Source organism: Salvelinus fontinalis, chromosome 16, assembly GCF_029448725.1.
Source record: "Salvelinus fontinalis isolate EN_2023a chromosome 16, ASM2944872v1, whole genome shotgun sequence".
NCBI lineage: Eukaryota > Metazoa > Chordata > Actinopteri > Salmoniformes > Salmonidae > Salvelinus > Salvelinus fontinalis.
Window position 1 is genome coordinate 35,238,781 of NC_074680.1, and position 20,322 is coordinate 35,259,102.

The 20,322-nt window shown below is 41.5% G+C and overlaps 2 protein-coding genes across 2 annotated transcripts in view; one reads left to right on the forward strand and one right to left on the reverse strand.

The window, feature by feature from the left end:
• Nucleotides 1-15,250, forward strand: part of LOC129813074 (ral GTPase-activating protein subunit alpha-1-like) — a 130,432-nt gene extending 115,182 nt beyond the window's left edge. Inside the window, exons 41-42 of the mRNA XM_055865231.1 lie at nucleotides 2,508-2,632; nucleotides 10,916-15,250. Coding sequence (XP_055721206.1) covers nucleotides 2,508-2,632; nucleotides 10,916-11,067 — 277 coding nt within the window. The 3' untranslated portion in view covers nucleotides 11,068-15,250. The remainder of the gene's footprint in view (nucleotides 1-2,507; nucleotides 2,633-10,915) is intronic.
• A 1,055-nt stretch (nucleotides 15,251-16,305) lies between these two features.
• Nucleotides 16,306-19,052, reverse strand: LOC129813075 (insulinoma-associated protein 1-like). The gene has a single exon (XM_055865232.1). The coding sequence runs from the start codon at nucleotides 18,906-18,908 to the stop codon at nucleotides 17,223-17,225; it is 1,686 nt and encodes a 561-aa protein (XP_055721207.1). The 5' UTR covers nucleotides 18,909-19,052; the 3' UTR covers nucleotides 16,306-17,222.
• Nucleotides 19,053-20,322: the final 1,270 nt, after the last annotated feature.

Genomic DNA, 20,322 nt, shown 5'->3' on the forward strand with positions numbered 1-20,322 from the left:
ATGTGCTGAATTAACACGACGCCAGTGAACTGTTCCTGTAGCCCACCATGGTCCCCTTCACACACACAGACAGACAGACACACAGACAGACACACAGACACACAGACACACAGACAGACAGACAGACACACAGACAGACACACAGACGCACAGACAGACAGACACACACACAGACACACAGACAGACACTATCCAACACACAGACACACACACACACACACACACACACACACACACAGACAGAGAGACAAACACTATCCAACACACACACACAGACATACACCATCCAACACACACACATTGAGACACACAGCCTCCACCACACACGCAAGCACACACCCTCCACCACACATAATGTGCTAACAAGCTCGCTTCTGGTGTCTCTTCACTAGCAATTTGTCCTCTTTCCTCCGAGAGCCGGGAGTTGAGCACAGTGACAATGAAAAGCTTGGTGGGGGGGGGGGGGGGGCAGGAGCATTTTCTCTTTTTTCCTTTCATCCACAGGGAAAATTAGTTTCTGGTAATACACAAAAGACCCCTCTCCTTCCCCCTCACTCCTCTCCCCTCTCCTCTCTCCTCTCTATTGCTCCTATCCCCACTCGAGAGGCTGTAAGGCTGGAGAGAGGAACCTAAAGACACTTTTCTTCTTTAACAAGCTGTTAAAAGAAATACACATCAAAAATTCAATTCCAGTATATTAGCAGACGGAGCTGAGGCCAGGGCCTATTTGATGGTTGAAAAAATACTTTATTTTCTTCACCTCGTTTTTCTACAGACGCACAAAAGAGCATCTCAAGTCAACAGTGCGAAGGGATTAGTTGTCGTGCTGACAGGGTGGCATTAGCATCGCATCACGCAGGGCAGGGACAGGCGGAGAACGAGAACAAGATGGAAGAGAAAGGATAAGGAGGCTGAAATGATGATTACCATTAAATAACACAGCAGTGGAGCTGCTCCTCCTCACTTCTCCTCTCTGCTCCTCTCCAAGCTGATGTCAGGCACAGCTGCCCTGGTCTGACCAGAGATGTGTCTGTTTACCTACCTAGAGGGCCGCCAGACACCGCACCTCACACAGTGACTTACATGGGTGCAGTGAATATGGCTGATATACAATACTGATACTCTACACCTATCGGTCCATAAGAAACACTGCCAGGCTCTGTTATTGGGTTGGAACCTCACACAGTAACATGGGTGTAGTGAAAGGCTGAGATACTGATATCACGACGCAATAGACGTATGTTCTTGTGAGATGTTTTGAATTAAATGGAGCAGGTAAACAATAGAAAACCTGTTCGCTTGATGAGGCACTCATTCTCTAATCTCCAACATCCATCAAGAGAGGTGATTGGTTTTTGATGTTGTTTTCCTCCCAGTGTTAGTGCCCTGGTGTCAGTGTGACATGTTGTCTCTCTGTGTCGGAGGCGTGTGGGGCGTCTTTTTTCTCTGCAAGTGGCATGAAATGGGAGAGGTTTTAAGGAGTCTGATCTGGTACCTGCTGACAGACGTGCATTAACTTGATCATTATTACTGTGACACACACAGTCACACATATATACACACACAACACACACACTCCCTGCTTCTCACAGCCATCGCCCTGTCTGAGCAGCATTTTTGGTAGCTCTAACAGCGAGCAGGAAGTGGGGTGCTGGGAAACAGGAAAAGGCAGGCGGCAGATCCACTGGAGTGCTGTTCTCTCCCTGCTGTGCAGCCTCTTCCATTTCCTTGTGTGTGAGAGAGAGTCTGTTTGGCTGTTGTTCCTCGTGTCAGCTCACGCCAAGCAGCTCTTCACCCCTAGATACACAGCGCATAGGGCTGCTCCCAAAATATCCTCTCCCCTTCCTCACCCCAGCAGGAGAGAAGAGCATCACCCTTTCTCTCTCTCCATTGCTTTTTCTCGCTTTCTCCTATACTCTCTCTGTCTGCCTCTCTGTTCCTCTCTATCTCCGCTTCTCTCTCCTCTCTGCCTGCCGAATTCATGTAGAAAACCCATATGCAACATCCCAACTCTAATCCAATCCAATCCATTAACAGAATACCATCATTTTTACTTAACTGGATAATAGAGACAGTAAAAAGGCCACTGTTGCCAAATGTCATGATATTCAAAAGCCAATGATAGGTTCCTAATACACTTTTGATATTATGGGTCGGACAGAGATGGTTGTGTGTCTTTCGTCTCTTTTTACCTAGGAGCGCCTAATGGCAGTGGATAGTTGTCATTCTAGCCAGAGAGTCTCTGATTAAGGAGACTTATTTGGTTGACAGAGAGAAGAGAGAGGCGGGGGGGTAATAGATGAGAGGCTGAGATTTGATCTAGACTGTAGAGTAGGTAGGTGGGTACAGTGCTGCACCAGGTAATGCCGTCCCAAAGGGCCTTGTTTTTTCCTCCCAGTCTCTAATTTCTATTTGATTTTTTTATCTCCCTTTGAGAGAGTTCCTGTGATCCTTATGTGTTCTGTGTCTCATGCTGAATGACCTTTGACCCTTGACCTTTGGCCCAGCTACGAGGAGAGAGCGCGTTACCTGGAGACCATCGTACAGCACCACCTGGAGCTAACCACCTTCGAGGACTATGCAGCAAGGGTCTTCTGCCCCGCCCCCTACCACCATCTCCCGTCAGACCCAGGTAAGATCACTGTATACTCAGTCTGTCTGTTTCTAGCCATTCACAGCCAGCCCATCTTACATCTCTCATATACTGCAGTCCAGAGAGGCACCGTCACACCCTACTGGACAGTTCTCAGTTCTGGACCAGCTTTACAAACAACGCATGTCCACAATGGGGCAATGGTTTTGGAGAGCAGAAAATACTAGGATTTAACTAGGATTTTTTGCCATATCTGTAGTGCAATTTTGTAACATTAGTTGGCGGTAGAGAAGTTTGTACTAATTGGGAAATTATCCCAAAGTTTCTCCAAATTCTTTTGTGTTTTTAGTTAGGAGGTGTTGGCCTCTAAAATCTCCTTCACTTGCCATAATAACCTTAACCACACTAGTTGCCATAATAACCTTAACCACACTAGTTTCCATAATCACTTTAACCACACTAGTTGCCATAATCACTTTAACCACACTAGTTGCCATAATAACTTTAACCAAAATAGTTGCCATAATCACTTTAACCACACTAGTTGCCATAATAACCTTAACCACACTAGTTGCCATAATTACTTTAACCACACTAGTTGCCATAATAACTTTAACCACACTAGTTGCCATAATAACTTTAACCACACTAGTTGCCATAATAACTTTAACCACACTAGTTGCCATAATAATCTTAACCACACTAGTTGCCATAATTACTTTAACCACACTAGTTGCCATAATTACTTTAACCACACTAGTTGCCATAATTACTTTAACCACACTGTTGCCATAATCACTTTAACCACACTAGTTGCCATAATTACTTTAACCACACTAGTTGCCATAATAACCTTAACCACACTAGTTGCCATAATAACCTTAACCACACTAGTTGCCATAATAACTTTAACCACACTAGTTGCCATAATAATCTTAACCACACTAGTTGCCATAATTACTTTAACCACACTAGTTGCCATAATTACTTTAACCACACTAGTTGCCATAATTACTTTAACCACACTGTTGCCATAATCACTTTAACCACACTAGTTGCCATAATTACTTTAACCACACTAGTTGCTATAATTACTTTAACCACACTGTTGCCATAATCACTTTAACCACACTAGTTGCCATAATAACCTTAACCACACTAGTTGCCATAATTACTTTAACCACACTAGTTGCCATAATTACTTTAACCACACTAGTTGCCATAATTACTTTAACCACACTAGTTGCCATAATTACTTTAACCACACTAGTTGCCATAATTACTTTAACCACACTAGTTGCCATAATTACTTTAACCACACTAGTTGCCATAATTACTTTAACCACACTAGTTGCCATAATTACTTTAACCACACTAGTTGCCATAATAATCTTAACCACACTAGTTGCCATAATAATCTTAACCACACTAGTTGCCATAATAACCTTAACCACACTAGTTGCCATAATAACCTTAACCACACTAGTTGCCATAATAACCTTAACCACACTAGTTGCCATAATTACTTTAACCACACTAGTTGCCATAATTACTTTAACCACACTAGTTGCCATAATTACTTTAACCACACTAGTTGCCATAATTACTTTAACCACACTAGTTGCCATAATAATCTTAACCACACTAGTTGCCATAATAATCTTAACCACACTAGTTGCCATAATAACCTTAACCACACTAGTTGCCATAATAACCTTAACCACACTAGTTGCCATAATAACCTTAACCATACTAGTTGCCATAATTACTTTAACCACACTAGTTGCCATAATTACTTGAACCACACTAGTTGCCATAATAACCTTAACCACACTAGTTGCCATAATCACTTTAACCACACTAGTTGCCATAATAATCTTAACCACACTAGTTGCCATAATCACTTTAACCACACTAGTTGCCATAATAACTTTAACCACACTAGTTGCCATAATTACTTTAACCACACTAGTTGCCATAATTACTTTAACCACACTAGTTGCCATAATTACTTTAACCACACTAGTTGCCATAATTACTTTAACCACACTGTTGCCATAATCACTTTAACCACACTAGTTGCCATAATTACTTTAACCACACTAGTTGCCATAATTACTTTAACCACACTAGTTGCCATAATTACTTTAACCACACTAGTTGCCATAATTACTTTAACCACACTAGTTGCCATAATTACTTTAACCACACTAGTTGCCATAATTACTTTAACCACACTAGTTGCCATAATTACTTTAACCACACTAGTTGCCATAATTACTTTAACCACACTAGTTGCCATAATTACTTTAACCACACTAGTTGCCATAATTACTTTAACCACACTGTTGCCATAATTACTTTAACCACACTGTTGCCATAATCACTTTAACCACACTAGTTGCCATAATTACTTTAACCACACTAGTTGCCATAATTACTTTAACCACACTAGTTGCCATAATTACTTTAACCACACTAGTTGCCATAATTACTTTAACCACACTAGTTGCCATAATTACTTTAACCACACTAGTTGCCATAATTACTTTAACCACACTAGTTGCCATAATTACTTTAACCACACTAGTTGCCATAATTACTTTAACCACACTAGTTGCCATAATAATCTTAACCACACTAGTTGCCATAATTACTTTAACCACACTAGTTGCCATAATTACTTTAACCACACTAGTTGCCATAATAATCTTAACCACACTAGTTGCCATAATTACTTTAACCACACTAGTTGCCATAATTACTTTAACCACACTAGTTGCCATAATTACCTTAACCACACTAGTTGCCATAATTACTTTAACCACACTAGTTGCCATAATAACCTTAACCACACTAGTTGCCATAATTACTTTAACCACACTGTTGCCATAATAATCTTAACCACACTAGTTGCCATAATTACTTTAACCACACTAGTTGCCATAATTACTTTAACCACACTAGTTGCCATAATAACCTTAACCACACTAGTTGCCATAATTACTTTAACCACACTAGTTGCCATAATAACCTTAACCACACTTTGGGCTCCTGAGTGGCGCAGCTGTCTAAGGCACTGACTCTCAGTGCTAGAGGCGTCACTATAGACCCTAGTTCAATTCCAGGCTGTATCACAACCGGCCTATGGAGTCCCATAGGGCGGTGCACAATTGGCCCAGCGTCGTCCGAGTTGGGGTTTGGCCGGGGTAGGCTGTTTAACTGACTTGCCTAGTTAAATAAAGGTTCAAAAAATAATAATTATAATAATTTAAACACTACTTGCCATAATAACCTTAACCACACTACTTGCCATAATAACCTTAACCACGCTACTTGCCATAATAACCTTAACCATACTAGTACTGTCTTCTATACACCTCCACAGTATTTTTAAAGTATTGTAAAATGCACACTGAATACAGTGTTTCCCCTAGATAGAACAGTTAGCCACGTCTATCCCCCTCTCTCTCCTGGGGTGATAAGTGTTCTGCCAGGTCCAGGGCATTTTTGGTCTTCCCATGGTCTCACATCACATTGATTCTCTCTCCAGCCTCATTGTCTCTGCTCAGAGGCTACATGCTGCAGTACACGCATGCAGAAAATGAAAGGTCACCCAACCAGAAGACTAGTCAACCTAATCTTTAAGGTGATTACTATACTGTGACACAGAGCTGTTCTCTCTCTCTGTTGTCATATTTCTAATGTTAGTCACAGATGGAAGATGATGTGTGCTCATAAAGTAGTAAATTACAGTAAGAGAATCAAATGTATACACTTAAAACAATATACCCAGTACCAGGAAAAGGTCAGGACACACCTACTCATTCCAGAGTTTTTCTTTATTTTGACTATGTTCTACATTGTAGAGTAATAGTGAAGACATCAAAACTATGAAATAACACATATGGAATCATGTAGTAACCAAAAAAGTGTTCAAATATATTTTGATTTGTTTAAGTTCATTTGTGGAATTTTTTTCCTTCTTAATGAGTTTGAGCCAATCAGTTGTGTTCGTGACAAGGTAGGGGTGGTATACAGAAGATAGCCCTATTTGGTAAAATACCAAGTCCATATTATGGCAAGAACAGCTCAAATAAGCAAAGAGAAATAACAGTCCATCATTACTTTATTAAGACATGAAGGTCAGTCAATCTGGACATTTTCAAAAAATGTGAAAGTTTCTTTGAGTGCAGTTGCAAAAACCATCAAGTGCTATGATGAAACTGGCTCTGATGAGGACCCCCACAGGAAAGGAAGTCCCAGAGTTACCTCTGCTGCAGAGGATAAGTTCATTTAGAGTTACCAGCCTCAGAAATTGCAGCTGAAATAAATGCTTCACAGAGTTCAAGTAACAGACACATCTCAACATCAACTGTTCAGAGGAGACTGCGTGAATCCGGCCTTCATGGTCGAATTGCTGCAAAGAAACCACTACTAAAGGACACCAATAATAAGATTTGAGATTTTTGGTTCCAACCGCCATGTCTTTGTGAGACGCAGAGTAGGTGAACGGATGATCTCTGCATGCGTGTTTCCCACAGTGAAGCATGGAGGATGGTGATGGTGTGGGGGTGCTTTACTGGTGACACTGTCTGTGATTTATTTATAATTCAAGGCACACTTAACCAGCATGGCTACCACAGCATTCTGCAGCGATACGCCATTCCATCTGGTTGGCGCTTAGTGGGTCTATCATTTGTTTTTCAACAGGACAATTACCTAACACACCTCCAGGCTGTGTAAGGGCTATTTGACCAAGAAGTAGAGTGATGGAGTGCTGCATCAGATGACCTGGCCTCCAAAATGTATGTAGTTCTGTCCTTGTGCTGTTCTTGTCTATTGGTGTTCTGTATTATGTCATGTTTTGTGTGGACCCCAGGAAGAGTAGCTGCTGCTTTTCCAACAGCTAATGGGGATCCTAATAAAAATTATAAAAATATAAAATACCACAATCACCCGACCTCAACCCAATTGAGATGGTTTGGGATGAGTTGGACCACAGAGTGAATGAAAAGCAGGAACAAGTGCTCAGCATATGTGGGAACTCCTTCAAGACTGTTGGAAAAGCATTCCTCATGAAACTGGTTGAGAGAATGTCAAAGAGAGTGTGCAAAGCTGTCAAGGCAAAAAAAAGGTGGCTACTTTGAAGAATCTAAAATATATTTTGATTTGTTTAACATAACTTTTTTGTTACTACATGATCCCATATGTGTTATTTCATAGTTTATTCTACAATGTAGAAAACAGTAAAAGTAAAGAAAAACCCTTGAATGAATAGGTGTCTTCAAACTTTTGACTGATACTGTAAATATCTACAAATATTTGGTATCTGTACATTTCTTGCACTGTACTCAATGATTTATGAAAACTTACTTGATATGTTGATGTCCTCATTGTGGTTTTACAGACGTGTTTAATACGTTTTATGTACACACTTTATTAGAATACTTATGAACTGCGCATTGTTATATTTGGTAACACGTGTTTTATTTTCCCTCGACTCCAACCCCATTCGATGCATTGAACGGATGTGGGTGGAGCAATGTCTACATAAAAGTGCAAATTAAAAATATTCACAAAAGCTCTGACGAAGGCCTTGGGGCCGATATGTAAAGCTTAGTAAGTGTGTGCGGGTTTCTTATTTTTTTCTCGGGTTATTCAACTGTTACCATGCACCTGCAACAAAGATAGCTCAGATGTGCGAGTGCCTTTTGAATTTTGAATCTGTCCATTAGACGTTGCTTTTTGACAGTTTGAATTTGGGACCCTTTCATTTATAGAAAGATGCATGCCTGTGCACTGTGCATGTTCTTTTCTCCACATAATGAGAAAAATAAACATGTTTTTTGACTGAAAAATACCTGATATTATTATGGTAATGTAGTAATGTAATTATAGTAGCACTGACATGTGCTTCACCGAACTTTAGTTCTCCTAGTACAGAATGAAATGATTAGTGTTTTTCAGCCCCAAAACCTTGTCTTGATGAATTATTGCCCGTGTTGATAACACCAGTCCACCATGGACTTTCTGCTCCTCCAAACCGCAAATGATCATATTTCTCTTATGCTTCTTTTTTGTTATTTTCATTTTATTTCTCTTTCTTTTTTTGGTTTGCCATTTTAATTTAATTTCATTTTTTGTTTTATTTTCCTTTGTCTTATGTTTCCCCCTGTAGATCATAATCTATCACTTGTGTATATCTAAAGGTAAGACTCCTGGAAACCCTGCAGCTAACAAACTGAGGCTGCCTCTGCTGCCGCTTCGTTCTGATTGACTTGTAACAATGTTATGACCACTCTACTTCTCACGATACCTCTCTGTGTGTCTCTGTATGTCTCTCTCTCCACTGACCAAATCTGCTTCTCTCACTTTTTTCCTGTTTCTTGTATCTGCTCCATCATGTTGTCAGTTGAACGTCTATCTAACATTAACGTGAACCTCAGTCCTTGCATGCTTCCACCATAGCAGGCCAGACAGGCCCAAGCCTTTTCACTAACACTCTAAATGATTTGGTTTGTTCTAACCAGAATCTTCCTCTGTGTGTTCCTGAGCACTAACTTATTGTAACACGGGTTCTTTACCTCCTTGATGTGTTCAGTACATCTGGAATGTTCAGTAGATTTCTTTGGTCATTTAAGTCTTTTATGAGTCCAGTCAGAGCACAGTACAGTTGCACTCTGTATTCATGGATGGCATAGACACACACAAGGTATGTAACTATAGATGATAACTATGGCCCTGAAGATCAATATTTAAAGTAACAGCGTAAATGTCGGTAAGAAAGTGGAATCATTGCATTAATGTGTCTGTGTGTGTGTCTCTCTCTCTCTCTCTCTGTGTGTGTGTGTGTGTGTGTGTGTGTGTGTGTGTGTGTGTGTGTGTGTGTGTGTGTGTGTGTGTGTGTGTGTGTGTGTGCGTGCGTGTGCGACCTGACTGTGTGTGTGAGAGCCCTGACTGTGTATTGTGTGTGAGAGTGAGAGACCTGACTGTGTATTGTGTGTGAGAGACCTGACTGTGTATTGTGTGTGAGAGTGAGAGACCTGACTGTGTATTGTGTGTGAGTGAGAGACCTGACTGTGTATTGTGTGTGAGAGACATGACTATGTATTGTGTGTGAGAGACTTGAGTGTGAGAGTGAGAGACCTGACTGTGTATTGTGAGTGAGAGACCTGACTGTGTGTTGAGTGTGTGAGAGACCTGACTGTGTATTGAGTGTGAGTGAGAGACCTGACTGTGTATTGTGTGTGAGTGAGAGACCTGACTGTGTATTGAGTGTGTGAGAGACCTGACTGTGTATTGTGTGTGAGTGAGAGACCTGACTGTGTATTGAGTGTGTGAGAGACCTGACTGTGTATTGTGTGTGTGAGAGACCTGACTGTGTATTGAGTGTGTGAGAGACCTGACTGTGTATTGAGTGTGTGTGATGTGTTTAGATGGTGCTTCTGTCTGTTCTGTGCGCACCTTCTATGGATTCCCTCTTAGCCTTGTCACTGCTCACACCTCTTATCTCTTCTCTCCTTTTCTCTCTCCTGTTGTCTTTGTCTTCTTTTTGCTTTTTTCCAATCGTTTCCTTGCTCGCTCTACCCCGCTGTAACGCTCCTTCCCTGCCTAATACTTAATTTCTTCCTCCTCTCCTGTCCCATTTTCCTTCTTCTGTGCTACTGACCTCCTTTATCCTGTTGTATCCTCTTCTTCTCCTCCTCTCCCATTTCCTCTACTCCCCTCCATTACTCCCCTCTTCTTCCTCCTCTCTTCTCCTCCTCCCCTCCCCTCTTCCTCTCCTCCCCTTTCTCTCACCTGTGGCTTTGTGGCTTGTCTTCACCTTTCCAACCAAAGAGAGCTTGATATTTCAGCTCCTTCCCAAAACTCCACTAGAAAACATTGGGCTCAGCAAGGTAAAAGGCAAAGACTTGAAACGGAAGGTCTTTCACGCTAGCTGTGAATGGTATGCTAAAACATTAACATGGCAAAATACCTTTTTTTTCTCTGTTCCTTCTTACCCTGTTTCCTCCTTTAGTTTCCTGTTTATTATTCTCTGACGTTCTAGATTTCAGTTGTGTTTTATAGTATCGCCACCATCATACCTTTTGGGATTGGTTGTTTAGATTTATTTCATGAACATTGATGTCTCGATACATTACAGCTAAAGAAAGCTACCCGTAACTATACTAAAATGTGTCAACATTTATTATAATATAATCAACATTTACAGCTAGCAGCTAGCCCTGCCTTCTACATTACTGTTTACCATTGACTGTCACAGTAGGGGGGACTCTAACACCTGTGCTCCCTTTCCCCCCCTCCCTCCTTCCACAGGCTCATGCCTCGAGAGTCAGCAGGGAGAAAGTCCAGCAGCAGCGCTTCTAGACGGGGCCGACCAGTTAGCCTTGCCAATGTCCCCTCGTACTAGCAAGAGCCGTATGTCCATGAAGCTCCGACGCTCCTCCGGCTCGGCCAACAAGACCTGATCGGACTTTCCCTCCGCTGACCCTCCTCCACGCCACACCCAGCGAGAGTTCACAGCCTTCAGACGAAGAGACTGACTCTCTCTCTCTGTACCGTACAGCTAGGACTGCACTACACTGCAACTACCAGCCTTTACCTGCTAACAGCAATGCATTGCATGTTATGTACTCCAACTACATGGACATGGACACACCTGCCCTGCATGGTCAGACTCCGCATCTCCCCTACTGTACAACCCTTCCAAGATGCAGGATTAGGCCCTTGAACAGAGCCAGGCCCTTGGGGGCCAGCCTAGGGTCCCCCAGGACTGAGCTTGTGCTAGCAAAGCTCCAACAGAATTAACATGTCTCTTGGGCAAGGTTTTCTAACTATGCTCACCACCACGAACTTTTCACTCCAGAGAAATATGGAAAGAGAGCAAAATATAATATATTTAGATCTAGATATATTTAAGAAGCAGCATCGCTTCCGTTGTGTACAGAAAGCGTAAAGGCAACATGACAGATGTGTATTTTCAATGTGATTAGGATTGTTGATGGTTGAAATCACTTGATATTTGACTGAGAGGAGGAGCTAGAGTGTTATCTCTGCTGTGGTTGTAGCTGTTGTAGTCCCTGAGCAGAGTGATCAATATCTAGTATCCCATCCCCCTGGCTCTCTGGGCCTCTGACCCACTAGGAAAGTGATTGTAAGAACTTGAGTTTGTAAGAAAGAACAAAGAAACACAAAGTAAGAAAAATCTTATTTTTCATATTTGGTCACTGTGTCCACCATGAGACATTTATATATTTGTACTATACTCTGTATATACAGAAGTGTTGCCACTTTCTTTATGCTTGGACTGAAGCAATGTTGGCTAGTGTTTGATGATAAGGAGATAAACGTTTTGAGGTTGAAATAAGTTTGTCTATAGAGTTGTAAGATGGAAATCGTTTGGTTGAGGTGAAGCATTTCTTGTTACATTTTGTTTTGATTTTCACACTAAACTGTGGAACTGATTGACTTTCTGAGTATAATATTCACTACTCTTTGCCTTTTTGGGGGTCACATAACATTTTTATTATGATTGTAAATGAGTTTTTCACCTGATGAAGAATGTTGCAGATTGGGTTGTTTTGTTCATATACAATGTGTTGCATTGAACCACCCCTTTTTTTCACTCACAATGAATATATTATATGTAAGGGATCAACGCAAACGTTATGTACGTTACCTTGGAAATAATGGATCCAAGGTAATGTACAGAACGTCAGCGTTTATCCCACTCATACCACAGTTGCCAAAGAAGACAATACTAAAGCACACATTTACCTGTAGAAATAACATGGTTTTGTTTTATATTTTTATAAGTTAATTTATACTTCCTCATCTTGTGGTTGCCAGAGACCGACCCAGTCGTTCGTTCGATTAGTACTATATCTCGTTACTTTAGTTCGATCACTATGCAGGCTGGCAACGTTCTTCTCATGTAGCATAGCTAGTTTATCCCGTGATTGCACATGTGGGGCTATTTGACAGCACTGTTTGTAGGCTAAAAAGGCTAAGGTTTAGCTATATATTTAATGGCTTAAAAATACATATTTCATCAATATAAAGGCCGTGTGCAGATATATGTCCTTTGAGGTTATTGGATTGATTCTTACACAAGAAAATAACTCGGATGTTGAAGTGCTTTTTTCAATTTAATAATGGCATCAAAAAACTAATCAATATGAAACGTTTTTTTAAAGAAACACCAAGACAGCCTAAATTAAAAAATATATATAAATAAGATTCAAATAATGCAATAAGTTGTTTTGATGTCAGGGGTTAACCAGCTTGTTAGGTTCTTCGGAGCTAGCTGTCTTGCCAGCTACTTGTTCAAATTTAATTGGATGCTGTCATTAATGGTGAAATGGGACATCTTCAAGCCGCGGGGTACGTCGAATGACTCACTCGCTTGGTACCATTTCCATCTGTTTGTATTGTTGTTGTTACTGCTGCTTGTGGTGGGGCTTTGTGGGCTCTCTACCTCGGATGAGAGGAGGTGAATCCACCGCTTCCTCTCTGTCACAGAAGGCGCCCAGTAGCTCCTCAAACTGCTCTCGCACCTGTGCCTGGTTACACTTATAATTCTTCTGTACACCAGACCGGCATTTGATAGCAGCTCCACGGCTGTGCTCCGGAGGCTATGGTTCGTGTAGTGCATTGACAACCCAGCCTATTCTCTGAGACACGGTAACAGGTTGCCGAAGTAGTGTACCCCCATCGGCTCTTAGAGTAGCCTACCAAATGTCCTTCTTTGTTCAACTTGTGGGGACCTCAGTGGGTGGCGGTAAAGGGATGTAGCGTCTTGGGGACACTGGGAACTTTCCTCGATCCGATACCTCTTCACAAGGGACTTGAAGACGTCCTTGCTTGTTTTGAAGCTGTCATTGGTCATGATGTTGTGCCGCATTGCACGATTTATTCCGGCTACACAAAATTAGGTACCGAGTACTCCTGTCCATTTGTTGCGCAGACAGAAGCATAAAAGGCACGAAGGATATTGTTTAGCTCTTCTGGCCGGTAGCTGTCAAATGTCCTTATTCTCCTTGAGCCAATCCTTTTCTGTTTTAACTGCCCATTCTATTGTTTTTCTCATTAATTGTTTTTCTTCATGTCGCTCCACTTCAATTTTGGTGAGCGTCACGTCCGTAACTGTCGACTCTGTGCGTTTTCTTTTTATATTGATAAAGGGACTTTATTTCCACCATTCGGGCTTAGGATAACTGTTCGACTTTATAAAAAAATAAAATCATAATTCCTCCATGTTTTCTCCATGTTTTAGGCTTGTAGCTAGGTGTAGGCTAATCGTTGTAAAGTAGCTACTTTGTTTCACTGTCAGTTGTAAATATGTTGGCTCTTGTTACTAGTCTAGGTCACGTGATGTTTTCATTCATAAATAGTTTTCATTCATAAATGTGTAGTGATTTAGAATGTAATAAGGCGCATATTGTGTCATGATTGCAAGGTGTCCGATATCTTTTCCAACTGTCCCGTTATCTGGTTTTAATGGCCATTCTAGAATGCCCTTCTAGCCAATCATATCTGAGTATTCAACAATGCTGTGGTATAAATATAGTGTTGAGGACAATACCTGAACTGTGTACATATTTGAATATAGCTGCTAAAAAATACCAAACCTATATTACCCTCAAGCCACATAGACCAACAGTTGGAGGTGTGATCAAATCTTCTGCTTATTTCATATGCGAGGTCTGCTGCATTGGACCTCTTCACAAAGCTTTCCTGCTGAAGTTGGCCAATACAAATAACGCTGTACTGTAGCTTTATCCAGAGCTAGAACAAACTAATTTATGTTACGGTTCAGTGTCTGTCTGCAACAACACAAATGAGGATGGAAAGACAAGAGCATCAAGCAAGTCTTCACTCCAGTTCCCAACTCTGTGTCCATCTTATAAGACACACTAACACAGAGCAAACGCTGCATTTCAATTTTTTGTATCATTATTTGCTTTCAGCTATAGGTTCTCTACCAGAGAGGAAAGGGACTGTAGATGCCTGTTTTGGACCTTTCGGTTGAACTGTTAAATCTTTTAAAAACTGCTACCAACTGCATCTTATAAAACACACTAACACAGAGCAAACGCTGCATTTTAATTTTTTGTATCATTATTTGCTTTCAGCTATAGGTTCTCTACCAGAGAGGAAAGGGACTGTAGATGCCTGTTTTGGACCTTTCGGTTGAACTGTTATATCTTTTAAAAACTGCTACCACTGCTAAGGTCAAATCCACGTTATTTTTGTGTTATGTTTGAATATATGAGTGAGGTCAGTTCCGATTTATTTTTTTTATTATTTTTTTAAATGGCAGAGGATGAGAACTAAAAACTTGCCAGAGAGAGTGAGAAAATCATGCTGCATCCTTACTTTAGGCTGATGAGATTGGTTAGCTCTATCCCTGCACTCAGAAGTGACTGAAACCTGTGCATACTGTAAAGTGAGTTTATACTGTATGTTACTGCTGACCAAATGCTGCATGATGCCAATACTAATTGCATGTGATGATATAACAGCTACACAACATGCACACACAATTAAAATAGTATTGTCAAACTTGTAGTATCTACACATTTGTAATGGTTGTTCCAGGAGGAGAGTGGCTGTGGAATGGAATTTGACAATAAAACATTCTTACCACAAGCTTGTTCTCTGAACATCTATGTGACAATATTTGGATTGGGGGGTATACCGGGGTATTTGGAAATAGCCACGGGGTTGTTTTTCAATACCAACAATACCTTGAAACTATTTATTTGAAGTTGTCCAATCAATTTTAATACTGTATTTGTAGCAAATGTTTAAGTAAATACCTGCAGTCAACTTGCGCAATATGTTAGGAGATAAAGCAGAAAGCGTTCTTAATTTCACCGGTCACATTTTACATTATGAAGCTTACAGTAGTTCCCCAGAACCTTTGCGCCAGTAACGTGTTTGTTTGTCAATAGCACAAGGGCAGAAAGCAGGAGCAGGTGAGTCCAGCTGTGTATTTGTTTTAACTTGCTAGTTAGCTAAGTAAGTGACTAAATTAATAAGTAGATGGGGCATCATATAGTGGTAGCTTTTTGCCTTGTTTTGAGAAGTCAAAGCACTTTGGATGAGTTATCTGTACAGCTGCCACTGCCATCTTGATTTCCTTGTGTTATTTTCTCCTCTCAGTTGAGGCTTCATTTAGACTGCTCCTCCACCCTCTTCTCCAAGCAGAGCAGGCAGGCCTGTTGCCCTAGCTTCTTCAGACTCCATACAGACACAGCGTGTACACATGCTGCTCCAGATCCAGTTATGTTCTTCCTTCAGACAAGCATGCAACCAAACGTTCATTTGCACAATGAATCTCATTCACATTTTCTTGTAAATATCCAAACTCACCAAAAAGGAAATTCGGTAGCTACTACCTATATATGTATAACTTTCTGAGCTGGATTGCCTGTCTTTGCAATTAGTTTACTTTCATTTGTGCTCGTAAGCATATTTAGCTAGCAGTCTCTATGGAAATTCGCTATTACTTGTGCTAATTTTGTTAGCATTCTAGTAATAATGACCAATGGGCTTTTTTTTCTACTTTTTAGCGCCCCATTGTGTATTAAAACGATAATACCGTAAATCCCGGGATTAGAGAAGAACAGTATGATGATATGAAAATCTCCATACTGCCCAATCCTAGACAATATCGTAAAATACTGTATAGTGACCATCACTGGTATGCACATAGACTTGTGTTTATTGACAATCAATGTAAATGTTATTCACTACATATCAAAATACAACATCAAAATTGTAACACAATCATCATCATGAAGGCATTTTTTTAGCAAGTACATTTCAGAGAATAAATATATATATATTTTTTAAACTCAAACAGTTTTATACTCTAACAGGTAAACTTGATTTTCTGTATGAAAATACATATTGATAGCCTTGCTGGTTTAGAAATAAATTCCACAACTATACTGAACAAGCACATTCAATTTCCATAGGAACTACATTAAGATAAAGGCAGTGAGGTCTGATACTCTTGTAATATTCACAGGATCACCCTCTTATTTTCATTACATGCTTAAAATGACAGCTCTAAAATATTTGAAACTTTTGATATGCCCATTTTTACTGTTAAATGTTTTAACAATCATTACACTGTAAATCAATCAATAATGTACATTAGTGAATGTAGGCCAAAAGCAAGTGTTACAATGTGGCTCTATTCAGCTATTAGTGTGTCATTGCAAAAAAACGTTTCTCTTGTCATGAAAATAGAAAATGCTATTATTGTTTTTGACCTGATCAGGTAGTATAATAAGTTACAATACAATCACACATGTAGTAAAAAGAACACATTCACACTTTCAAATGTATTTAATTCATCCACTTGTTTTTCAGTGGTTTCAGTGTTCCAGTAAGTCTGTAGCCTAGACCAGGGTTTTCCAAACTCGGTCCCGTCCCCTGCACATTTTGTATTTTGCCCTAGCACTACACAGCTGATTCAAATAACCAACTCATCATGTTTTGATTATTTGAATCAGCTGTGTAGTGCTAGGGCAAAAAACTAAACGTGACCCAAGGACTGAGTTTGGGAATCCCTGGCCTAGACTTGCCTACATCATCCTAAACTAGGCTACTAGCAGTCGGGTCTGACTGCCATCGGTAGAAGCATCACCTGCCGGATCTCTGTGGGGTGAGACTTGTTGATATGCCTGATAAGCCCGGGAGAACTGAAGAAGGTAGATGGGCAGTGCTTACAGGTGAATATCTGTTGGTCTCCCTGTGTGAGGTCTGGTCTTATTAATTCTGGTCTTACCAAGTCTGGTCTACCCGCAATCTTCCCTGGATTCATCAGAATGTCATCTCTCATTGCATGCCAAACTCTGTGCTTGTCCCAAATTTCAGTGGATGGGAAATGGGCACCGCACAGGTGACAGGGAAACGTGATTTGCCCACTCTCTATCTGGTTATAGGTCGAGGCTTTGATTGTCTCATGCGCCGCAAGATGTTTTCTCAGATAGGCTTGTCTTCGGAACTTCTTGCTGCAATAGTGACATTCGTAAATCTCCTCTACTGTCCCGGAGGTCTTTAAGAAGGAAGGGGTGGGCAGTGCCACGTCAGTGGTCTCCGGACAATGCATTATGCCTGGGCTGTCACCCGCTCTGATATGCAGGCCCATAGTTTTATCTGGGTCCCGGTAGCGCGGATCGAAGGGCGGCGGGCTCTCCTGTGCCCTCCTGCGCAGCTGCTCTTGTCTGTGGGAGCTGTCCACGGTGACGGCCCGCTGACACGCGGAGCTGTCCAGAGAGACGTGGTGCTGATTGTTAACTCTCAACTCGCTCGCGTTCTCTTTCCCTTCCACGAAAGTCCTCTCATGCAGCCGTGCCTCTGGCTGTGACTTTTTGGCGCTCTGTGCCTCTCTGTGGTTTACCGGACGAGGCTTATGCCACCTGCGATGAGAGGCCAGGTTGGCAGGACAGCTGAAAAGTTTGTCGCACTCGGGACAGCGGTACTCTACGCGCACAATTCTGGAGCACTTGTGTTGTGCGAGGGAGAACGGGTCAGGGTATTCCTCCTTGCAGAGCTGGCAGATGAATTCTCCCAGAGGTTTCTTATTAGCAGAAGTTGCTGTAGCTGCTTTAAATTCGGGGGTCTCCTTCTTAATTCTCAGCCCAAGCACGGGTGAGGTGGAGATTTCGTCCTGGAAACTGAGTTTCCGGATTACTTTAGGCTTTTTGGCTGCTGGCTTGATCTTGCGCTCCTGCTCCATGTACGTGCGTTTCATAGCATGATGGAAAGACTGGTAGAGGTGCACAGGTGGGTCGAATTTCATATCAGAGTGTCCAAAGGGCGCGTGATTTAGAAGAAGTCTCTCTATTGAAGACACTGGCATGCTCATTGCGTACGGCTCTGTCACTGTTGGTGAACTCATACACCGGTCAAGGGACGATTTTTCCACTACAGCGCCAACTGGTTTTATCGGGCTATAGGAGAGGTCAGCCCGCCCCGGAGATCCGTCGTAGTCGGGCTCAGTGCGGGGATGGTGTGGTGGGTATTTCCCAAAGTCCTCTCTAATCTCCACCTTGTCTGCGCTCTCTGGCAGCTGCGCCTGGTCCGCTTCAGCAGGGGCACTGGTCCATGGTTCTTCAAATGTACCGTCCTCGGATAACGGCACAATTGGGCACGCAGTTGGCACACCGGTTGGCCACTCCGGTGCGTTCACAGGCAGGTCCGCTTTTGGCATTAAGTTGTCGTCGTTACGCGTTCTGTAAGAAGCAGCTGAGCCGCGTTTACTCCTCTTCACTAAAAATCCTCTGGGCATCTTTATGCCGGAATGGAACGGTTCCCGTGTCCACTTTGAAGTGAAGGAGCGCTCGCGGTCCCTTTCAGATGAAAGGCGCACGGGCGAGGTGACTGCTGACAGGAGAGAGGGACGGAGGACTCTGTCACATCAATGAGCTTGCATTGTTTTTTATCTTTGGGGTCGCCTTCAGTTTTTTTTGTGAAGTCAAGAGTTTGTGGCCAAGCCCTGTCCAATCAGCTCCAACAGTGGGGAGGTCGGGTGACGCGCGAGCGTTAATGAGGCCATCCAGTAATATTACTAATGTCGAGTTAATTATTATGAGTCGCTCACACACTTTACATGTTCTCCTTTATAGCCGATCGTTAGACTACATCTAGCCTAGTGCTTCAGGATTTGCAAAATCGGATCAGAAGATGTCACAAAAAACACTGACCATGCAATTAAGATATGGTTCGTGATTTTTCAATACATTTTCTCTGTGATACTGAGTTGCGTAAACTCTCGTAGACTGTTTCTGCAAATGAAATAAATGACTGTCATTTAGGAACACGATGTGTTTAATAAACTAGCCAAAAGCACATTGACCTCCAGGTTAGGCTACATACCCTTATGGATAGGCTACAGAATTTGATCAAATATTGTTGAAAATGGCAAGATAAGTAATTTCCCATAACACTTTTGCTTAATCCTAATAATGTCATTGAACATGAATATGCTATAAATACAACAGTTATGTCAATATTCTAAAGCATGTTTATTAAGAACAGAGTGACTCCCAGTGCAGGCAAAGTTGCGAAGTGCAACTCGTAATTAATGAATTATTTGTATCCCCACACGCCTAACCTTTCTGAGAATCCTTTATTCGGATTTTAATTATACTTTTGGCGTTCTGTTCTGTTGGCATGTCGCGTAATTTAGCATTTATGAGAAGAAAGCTGTTGCCTTAATCTGTCCATTTGATGCACTTTACCTTCTCTCTCATTTGTTTTGTGGGGCTGCAAGCTGTGCGCGCAGTAATGAATGTTAACCGCTCGATTAAGCTGTTTAATTTGAGAGGCAGCTCTTCTTCTATTCAACCACCAATCAGTCTCCATGTAACCTGTGTCGACAATGTTTCACCAATATCCAATAGAAAGGCTTACGAAGGCTCCCCTTGAGTATGGCTCCCCTTTTTTACCATTTGGATTTATTTATTTTTTACCAACTTTGTCAATTCAACTGGTTACAGTGACTCGGATGGGTAAAATAAGGACCCATAATCTAGCGCACATTATCTACTAGAAAACACAAATGTGGTCTCTCCGCACCTCCGATGTGTAGCCTGAATCATCTAACTTAACTGAATCCTATCAATTCAAAACTATTTATTTTCATTAGTCCATGTTTTATTTTTAAAAATATCCCCTTATCCGAATAATATGGCTAGGTAGTG